Source organism: Nestor notabilis, unplaced genomic scaffold, assembly GCF_000696875.1.
Source record: "Nestor notabilis isolate BGI_N333 unplaced genomic scaffold, ASM69687v1 scaffold14619, whole genome shotgun sequence".
Lineage (NCBI taxonomy): Eukaryota > Metazoa > Chordata > Aves > Psittaciformes > Psittacidae > Nestor > Nestor notabilis.
The window spans coordinates 27,078-36,725 of NW_009942526.1; the positions used below are offsets into that span (position 1 = coordinate 27,078).

A 9,648-nucleotide genomic window follows, 5' to 3' on the forward strand; every position below is an offset into this window, starting at 1 on the left:
TCTTATTAAAACTAACCACATTGCTTCCTATATTAAGCAGCTCTTGGAGGTGCACATTATCTGTTCTGGAAAATAGAAAACAAAGGCACGAGATGAGTGGCTTTGTCCATGTCAGGAACATGGTTCAGCAAAAAGAATTCCTGTTCTTGCTTTCTAACCTTCAAATCAAGCTCCATCTCTTGACATTCAGTACTATAAAAACCAAACTGGAGCTCTGAAACATTCAAAGCCCCAGAACAAAACCCTGCATCACCTTATGCAGGCATCAATCTTGCTAGAATTAGACCATTTAACTTTTTTGGTCAGTAAGGGCTTTCTAAACCAAAGCACGCGGCAGGCTACTGACCAAAGCACATCAGCAAAAAATCATGTTGGGTTCAAACTTCTTCCAGTTCGGTGGCTAAACTGTGTGAGCCAGCAGTTAAATAAAATCTAGTGAACAGAGCGAGCTGGGTCTTACTTCTGCTTTAAGTTGCAAGACACTGTTCTGCTTTTCAGTTGAGTTTGTAAGCTTCGAAACTGCAAGTACCTCTACATCCTTCAGGAATTCACTAAATTTCTCTTAAATAAGTGATTTTTGCTTACATGGGATTTCTTTATACAACATAGTAGGTTCAATCATCTGATAGGGCAAGAATGTTCTGTTCTAGCTTAGTAGAACCAGCAGCTATTGCTTATGAAGGATAAACCCCAACTTTGAAACTGTATGTTTAGACTCGGAGAGTCTGATGGAAGTCAGATACTGAATCATTCCCTCTCTTAAAGGTTTTGGATGTTGATTCTCTGTGTGTCTTTCTAAGGCAAAAAACCCCTCTGTTTCTGCATACCTTTGGAGATACAGTGGTCAGGAATGTGTCTCATGTATTGAGCTTCTAAGATCACTAGGAGGGACCTGGATTTTGTACAAGCTCAACCATTTGCAGGACTTTTTAGAGGTGCATAAAAATTGCATATGAGAGGTCCTATTCATTTAAATTAGGCATTAACACAGGATGAATGTGGCATCTACATGGCAAGTGTAATTCCAACATAGGTTTAAATCTTCTCTTTTGCATAAAATATTCATTAAAGTAGTTATTCTGTAGGTAAAGGCTGCATTACCTTAACTCATTACAGAAGGTAATGTGGCTTTCTATACGCTCCAATTAAAAACAGCCTCTCTGCTTCAAAGACACATACATTATATAGACTGCATTTTATGGGCAATTTCTCCTGTTTCAGAAGACAAGTTGCACCCCAGCAAATAAACAAACAAAAATATAACGGCAATAAAAAAAACTTAAGTGAAAGTTATAAACCACCAGCACTTCTATGCACTGCTTGCCCCAACCCAGTCAAGCGAAAGCAGAGAGCACACAACATACAGACATGTCCTAAGATGCAGTAATAACCTGAACAGCAGATAAAAATAAAAGAAGACAAACATACACAGAACAAAACCAAACTTTGCCATTTCATACAGAAGCATCAGCAGCAAGGAGCACCTCAGAGCCTCAAAAAACTGAGCCTGGGGTATCCAGATCTGTAGATTTTGCTCCGTCATCTCAATACCTGGATGCTCTGATTCTTTCTTGGACTAGTCATGAGAGATCTGTGCTAAATCTTTACTCTGCTAAAACCATTTTTTAATTACATGCTCATTACATGGCTGCCTTTGGTTCTTTTGTCTTTTCTAACACAAACAATAAACCATTAGGGCTTACAGCAAAATTAGAATGTTAAAACACAGCATTTCCCCCACTCGATATGGAATTCATCAGGACACAGATGCCAAATGCTACTTGCATACAGCAGCTCTGTACACACAAGTAGCTTCCAACAGCTGTAGACATAAGCAACACAGTATACAGAAAGAAAGTTGTGCCTACTGATCCTTTCAGTGCTGTCAGCACACCCTGGAGTCTTTTCTACTTCCACAAGCTCCTGCTCCCAACTTCCCCATTTGCAACCAACTCAATATTCTGCAATTCTTAAGGACAAAACCCATTGTGAAGGTACAACTGCAACAAATCCTAGCAAGTACCATCAAAACTGCCTAAACTCTGGATCCAAATTTCCCTTGTGCAATGGACAACTCCAGCTTTAGCAATACAATCTGAACTCGAAGCAGTTTTTCTGTTCGTACCCATCTCCTACCTATTCGAGTATTGGCAAATACATCAGCTAGTGACCCACTGGTCCCTTTGCCTTCTCCATGGGAAAGTGTAGAAGATGCTGATGAAGATGTGGATGACCCCTGAATAGATCGGTTGATCCAAGACTCAGCATTCTGTAAGCTCTGATGCAATGCAGCAGAAAGAGCAGCTTGGCGCCTTAGCGACCCCTCATCCTCGGATGCGGAAGACGTGTCTGTGTGGAAGCAGAAAAGAAAATCTAGCTGCTTAGGGAAAAGCACATCACATGGAACATGCTCTCTTTCCAATCCATGTACCAATGGCTTCTTTTAACATGAAGATCTTTTTTCCACGGGCTGTGTCAAACAAGGTTACATTGGCCAAACGAGAAGTTAAAGCAGCAGACATCTCCTGTGTGAACACATTTACCCCTAGTGGTTTGCCCCTGCTTAAAGCACACGACAGATTCACTTCCTCAGACAAAGCATCCTTCCCCTGGGTTCCCTAAGTTTATTAATGTCTTTCATTCATTTTCCATTATTCTGTAATATCAGATGTTGTCTTGCCTAACTTTGGTGATTCTGAAATGGAAAGTGAGGGGTCAGGATCAGTGTCAAAACTGGAAGTTCACAGGAACAAAGCAGAATGCAGGCACTGGGAAACAAGTGTGCCAGGGCCACGTGCAGAAAATGCTTTTGTCTGATGTTCTAAATGGGTCCCTTTCAATTGCAGAAAACAAGCCCAAAAAAACCAACCCCAAAACAAAACAGAGCAAACTACAATGAGGAACTGCATCCTGTGTTTCTGAGAACAGATGCCTCATCTGTCCTAAAGCTGTGAGCTCATTACTTATTTATCATGAAGAAAGCACTCATTACTTGGGATCTTAAGTTGTACAATGCTACATACAAACATTCAGTTGGGCTTTGGCCTAAATATTGTGTGTTCTTCAAAGTCATTGCCTGTCTATACTCTAAATCCAATTATTGAATCATGTTCCACCTACTTGCCAAAGTAGAATGCAGACAGGAGCTGAAGAAAAGGCTGATTCCAGACATACTCTAAGTGCTAACCTTGATATGTGTAGTGCCCAGAGCTCAATGTGCTGTCGGCCTGGACAAATTAGTTCAAAGCTGAGACCCCAGCAGACACCAGGAACATGCATTAGCCCCCAGTAGAAGGGAAAAGAAAACAGAAGTATGAGGGAAAGGAAGAGGCACAAGAAGGAGTGAAGAGGCCTAGCAGAGCAGTTTCAGCGAGATATGAATTCACAATGAGATATGAATTCATAGTATTAGATGTCTTTGTCAATCCAAATGACTGTGATGCTTCTGCACAATGAGAGACAACATAAAAGTCACTGCTGAAGATTACACATATTCATTTTTAAGCCAGTGCATACAGCTGCTTGAAAACAGAGATTTATTAATATCTGATGCACATGCACCATTCAGACACCACGTTATCCGAGGAATTCTGCGGCAGCCATTACATGGGAGGGGTTAGGAAGGAAAAGTCCTGCAAGGTGTGGAATCCCACAGGACCCCCTCCAAGGTCCTTGCCCAGAAATGTACATCCTTTACCTGTAGATTAAATATTCAACCTTAACAAAAATCAAACGTGAAGTAAGCAACTAAAATAGGTGTGAAGGAAGCAAAAGAAGCAGCCTCAGTCCAGAAATCCTGCTCAGCTCCTGCTGATTGATTCTTTGGAAGCTCCCAGAAGAGGAGGCATTTTCACAGCCGCAGCAGCAGCTCCACGAAAACAAGCAGCTGCTCAGATGTAGTAAGAGAACTACAGGAGTAACACGCTACCACACGTGTACTGAAGGGGTTCAGTACTTTGACACGGGCAGCCTCTTGCTTTGGAACCTGTTCCTGGTGCATACCTCACCCTCCACACAACCACGAGCACTGCAAGAGCCTAACCTGGAGGGGTGCAAGCATCAGCTGGAGACTGAACAAAGGTGGAGCGTCTTTTTGTTGGCATGGGCAGGGCCATCTTCTGTTCTTTGTGTTTTGCCAGTGCTGCTTGAACTGCTTCTGTGTGGATATCTGCAAAAGAGAAGGTCACACACACAGTTTTGCAACAGTGGAAGAGGAAGAGAAACACACCAGGCTTACACATGTGCAGCTACTGCTGCCTGTTTATGCAATTCCCTGTTTTACAGTACCTGCGTTTTGCCATCTCATGAGTAACGTTTCCTTTCTTCTTTTTAAAAACAGGGAAACTGAGGTTTCTAAAGCTAACAAGCTAATAGCAAGGCCATCATTTTTAGTCTGGAATCTTCTGGATTAGGCATTATATTCTTGTGTCTCTAGCAACTTATATAGAAACTCCAACCACACCAGATTGTTCCCCTCAGCCAACTATAACCCTAAAATATGCTTAAAATATGTATATAAGATAACAGTGTATAGAGCCCCAGGTGCAACTATGGTCTATAAACTGACAATTCTGATTTAGGAAAAACCTTATGTTCAAAACCTCGGATGGATACAGGTTTTCATGTAAATCTTAAAAGGTAATAACTGCAGCTGTAAATGAGAGCTCATTAGTAAGTGCAACAGGCTAGGACATGAGGCTTCCACCCCCCTGTGAACATCGAGAAGGAGGACACCTCACAGGTGATGAGAAGACTGCTTCTTAAAAAAATACTACAACAAGGGAGAGCCCATCTATATTAATTTCTCAGATTAATGTATTTTAATTATGCTTTTCCAAACCCCAGAAAACTAGGCTCTTCCAATGCTTTCTGCAATGGTGGCGTATGATAGCAGTGTCGCTGGAGAAGGTAGAGCTGATACACTTTACTTGCCCCTGTTGAGAAGAAAACTTCAATCTTGTTAAAGCAAAGTGAAAAACAAAGCCAGATGGAAATGAAAAATAGGTGCTGCCACCTTCTCCTTTCCTTATGCGGAAGGGATAGAAGGGATCAGCAGGGTGCTAGACAGCCATTGCTGCTGCTCTTTGGAAGTTAAGCTATTCTCACACATAAAGAAAGCCAGCTCTCATCCTCCAAGCTCCCAGAGCAGATACGCACAGCAATCCCCAATTCCAGGAACAGATTACCACCTCTCACTTCACTGCATCTGGTTACCTACAGCCATGCTTAAAATCAGCTTTCCATTCTGTCAACAACTTGCACTGAAGAGGTGCATTCAAGCCAGAAAATCAAGGTGGCAAAGAGTTATCTGCTGCTTCTACTCACATTCTGTTTGATTCAGCAGCTGCAGCTCTACAAGTCTGATGTTTCTTTATACAGAACCACCACCAGTGGACAAATAAGCTTGATCCCTTTGTGAGGACACAGCATGTTTGTCCCCATGCACAAGGATCCCAGGTGAACTCCTGCCCCTGCCCTTACCCGATCGGTAACGTTCATCTCGGGCTCCCCCTGAGCGAGCTCGGTGAAACTTGGATGCTGAGGATGAGGATGATGCTGAGGCTGGAGCGGCAGATGTAACGGGCATCTGAGGTTTGGATTCCTTCTGTAATGCTGGATCAACCCCTGGAAAACAGTCACAACTCTCAGAGCAGGAAATACAAGTAGCTTTTTTTGACCATACTTTACTCTTACCACAGAATTACAGGATTTCCCCCCTTTTTTTGGTAGCAAAGTGGATCCAATTAGTGTATTAATACATCTGCCCAATTATACCCTTATCAGTTGACAAACCTGTCCCTTCTTTGACCTTAGTCTTAAGTTTTTTCCCAGCCTTTTTCGTTTTAAGGGGTGATAAGGCACTCGAAGAGACATTCTACAGCAATCTGAAGCAGATGACATAACTCTCAGTGAGAGCAGAGATGAAGTCACCTTTAAAGAATCCATTACAAAATACAAAAGCAAAGGTGATACGATTCAGATAAATCTTGATAAATTAAACAGCAGTTAAGTCCTACACTTCCACACGCTTAATAGAGCCATCTGCAATGAACTTCAGTGTTTTGTGATTTGGGATTCAGATGGTTTCCTGCCTGTGTTGCCATGTTTCCAATGGGAAGAGGACTGCACTATACCCTCATTATTGCGTGGAGATGGAAGAGAATTAGCAGTTCAACTTGTGGTAAAAGCAATGTATGTAAACTGCTTTTAGAGACCATAATCATTTACAGCAGTCCCCTTGCAGACATCACTGCTATGGGCATAGTGAGTAAAGGGGTCTTAATATATCATTGTCCCAAATTAAGTTTGAGTTGAAAAGAAAAGCAAACCCATAGAAAAAGATGTTGAGAAGCTGGGTTCATTCCTCAATGTTCCAGTGATGAGAAAACCAGTAAGTTACCAGTGGCAAGAGCCTTTGCTGTTCACATTAACTGCAAAAGCAGACCTGTACTTGTCCGTGTTCTGGCTTCTTTCAGTGTGTCAAGAAGTGAGTGGCTTTATCAGCCTGGAAAAGTTTGGTTTTCCCATGAATACAGGGAGCTAACGAGATAATCTGATAAGAAATTCTCACTTCACATCATTCAGGGACACCAGAAATTGTTGCCTCTGCAGTTTCAATTCTAAAACGAATCTGTGTGTCAGTGGGAACTTCTTCAAAACTAAATCCAAGAGGTCACACAGCTGTAATTACCCCCAGGTTGTCACCTCAAGTCATGCAAAAAGGAGAGCAATTGTGTCATCTAAATACGCGCCGCTTCTGAATTCTCAGAGACTCCTAAAGGATCAGAGAATTGAAGAGGAAGCCACAAATCCTGGGCTCCAATTCCAGTTATACCACTTTCCTAGTGTGTGGTTTTAGGTAAACAACTTAAGGCAAGCGCCTCAAGCTCGGGAACTCACAATACCAGCAAATCACACCTAACTAGTTGCAGGAATCTTCAACCAGCTTCTACAGCTTCCAACATCCTGAAGAGCAGAATATTAATTGAATGTTACAGCAAAGTAACTATCTGCTTAGCCCAGCAATAAATGCTATGGAAAAAGTCAGGAATACAGGGGACCATACTCCTGGAAGAAGCTCTCATAACCCCTGGCTTCACTATTTGGCCTGGATAGCCAACTTTTCACGTCTTACTCCAACCTTGAGTAGTTCCGTTTGCGATACCAACATTCACTGGAGGCAAGTTACCAAGCTTACGTATTAACTCTTCTTTAAACCATCGTGCCAAAAAAATTAGAATCTTTATTTCTAGTTGAAAAAGAAGATATCCTGCTAGCCAGGAATTCAAAGCATACTATTCCCCATTTTCACTGGTATCTTTTGGATACCACACCACAGAGCTCTGTAGTCGCTTATCAAAACATAACCATCACCTACACGGAGAAGCCAGCAACATATAAAGTAGAAGAGCAAAGGATAAGAGACTTCATAGAATCACAGAATGGTTCGGGTTGGAAACGACCTTAAAGCTCATCCAGTTCTAACCCACAGACAGGGACAACCTAGAGCAGGTTGCTCCAAGCCCGTGTCCAAGCTGGCCTTTAATGCTGCCAGGGATGGAGCAGCCACGTCCTGTGGTGTAGCTGCAGGATGTGGTAATCAGGAGACCTGGACTTCAGAGCAAGATCTTCAATTCAAGAGCTGTTTACTCACATCCAAAAGAATTGGTGTTTGTGTCCCCTTCCTGTCGTGCTGGAACACATGTCATTGATAACTAGTTTAACATCTCTGTAGCATGTATTTGCCTTAATCAAAACCAAGGGAGTTTTATTTTGATCCAAAGACGAGACAACCTCACAGACTGAGAAAAGCTTGATGCTTTCTGATCATGAGTATTAACAAATGCAAGTACCCACTAGATGTCAGCAGCAGATTTAACACTATTTTAAATGAATTATTAAATCCATGTTCAGTTCTAAGTCTTGCAAAAGCATCTCATCTGCTCTGCAGTGCATCACAAGGCAAACATGACATTCCATTTACAAAGGGATCAAATGTGTCTGTAAGTGACATGACACACCAAGAGCAAGCTCTTTGTTTAAGTCTTTTGCTATGACATAATAACATGCTACAGAAGCCTAACAAAGCACGCACAGATGAGGGGAAAAAGTGTGTAGCTACAGTAAATCACAAATGGTTATACAACAAAGCAACACAAGTCAGCTAAGCCTGGCAGGTGACAGGTGACTTATTTGGCATTCCCTTTATATAATAATACTGCTATAGCTGCAGTTTCTGCTGTCAGGATCTGAATCTAGAGAGACATGAAAAATCATCTCAGATTCCCCCTGGAAGGATGCTATGGAGTTGGTAATTGTTTAGTTGTGAAGCAGAAGTGACTGCTCTGTGATCCTGCGTTTTGTTGGAGAGGTTCAATGATTTAGATATTCAGATTGATTTCTTAATAAAAAGATTTTTAGATTAAAGGAATCATCATAAGCATCATGTATGAGCAACAGGGATAGATGTTTACATTAATAACAGGCACAGGAGGTGCTAGATTCATCTGAGAGAAGCAAAGCAGCAGGCAAACCTGTTATTCTGCAGCTTTGCATACAGGATTGAACAGAAATGCTACTGTTGGACTGACTATTCCTTGTAACAAGATGATTTTTTTCAAGCCACATGTAAATCTCATGTAAATAACAAACTCGAGTATCTGAGGTTCACAGGTCAGCCTGAACAGCACTTCCAGAACACAGGGGACAGGCATGGCTGTGACTGCTGCGGTCTTCTAGTAGTGGGAAAGCTGAAAGCTCACCAGATTTAGGACATTCAGAGACCTCTGCAGGAGTTAGAAGTAGTTACATGGATCTTAGTTCTCCCTTGTATGGGGCATGAAGTGAGAATTCAGGTGCTCACTGATTTAGTCCTGGGTAATATTTCAACAATGGAGGAATTTATTCCCTAGAGTCAAGTAACAGCTTTATTTGCAGTTGTGATGCCCCTCCCACTGAAGGAGGAGGAAAACAGTTCCCCATCTGTGGTAGCTCTAAGTCAGACTGTGTAAATAGGTGAAACTCTACACAACACTAAGCTGGAGCACGTGTGGTTAATTTACAGGTTTAGACAACGCTGTTTTACCACTGGGTCATATTCCATGTTCACTCCCAGTGGAAAGAACATGATGCTGACAGCAAAACTTGACAGTAGAGTTCTTTCTGTGCTTACTGGCATTCCACAACTCAGGGTCAGGAAGGACTCTTCCAAGACAGGAAATGCATGACAGCCCACGTAGGAAGCAAAGAAACCAGCTAAAATTCACGGATCAATTAAATGAACTTCAAAAATTATCAATCTCAACAGCTTTACAAGCATATTACTCCTGTGTTCCAACACCTTCCTCTGAGGTTCTGGAATACAAGAAACACCAGATCACATTTACCTTTTCAATAGCGTGAGCATGTCAACCTCCTCTTTGCTTGTTTAAAACTTCCCTTTTCTTTCTTGTTCACCATCATGAGAACAGGGAACAGGAGCAAGAGCACTCCAGCAGCTACACTAAAGGTTCCCGCAGTGATTCAGAGCTCCATGAACGTAATTTCCTTTACAATTGGCAGAGGAACCAAACACATGATCTTAAATAGCAAGAAAACATTCTCTGCCACAGTCTCTGTGTAAGGGCTGCTCATTTGGCAGAGGCATTC

At 42.0% G+C, this 9,648-nt stretch overlaps 2 protein-coding genes across 2 annotated transcripts in view; both read right to left on the bottom strand.

The window, feature by feature from the left end:
• The window catches only part of DIP2B (DIP2 disco-interacting protein 2 homolog B (Drosophila)), a 34,540-nt gene that overhangs the window by 22,599 nt on the left and 2,293 nt on the right, over positions 1 to 9,648 (bottom strand). The window contains exons 2-4 of the mRNA XM_010021451.1: positions 5,482 to 5,625; positions 4,043 to 4,168; positions 2,137 to 2,349 (exon numbers count right to left, since the gene is read on the bottom strand). Of these exons, the coding sequence (XP_010019753.1) occupies positions 2,137 to 2,349; positions 4,043 to 4,168; positions 5,482 to 5,587 (445 nt within the window). The 5' untranslated portion in view covers positions 5,588 to 5,625. The remainder of the gene's footprint in view (positions 1 to 2,136; positions 2,350 to 4,042; positions 4,169 to 5,481; positions 5,626 to 9,648) is intronic.
• The window catches only part of LOC104411109 (disco-interacting protein 2 homolog A-like), a gene marked incomplete at both ends in the record, with an annotated part of 6,359 nt that continues 2,298 nt past the window's right edge, over positions 5,588 to 9,648 (bottom strand). Inside the window, one exon of the mRNA XM_010021452.1 lies at positions 5,588 to 5,625. Coding sequence (XP_010019754.1) covers positions 5,588 to 5,625 — 38 coding nt within the window. The remainder of the gene's footprint in view (positions 5,626 to 9,648) is intronic.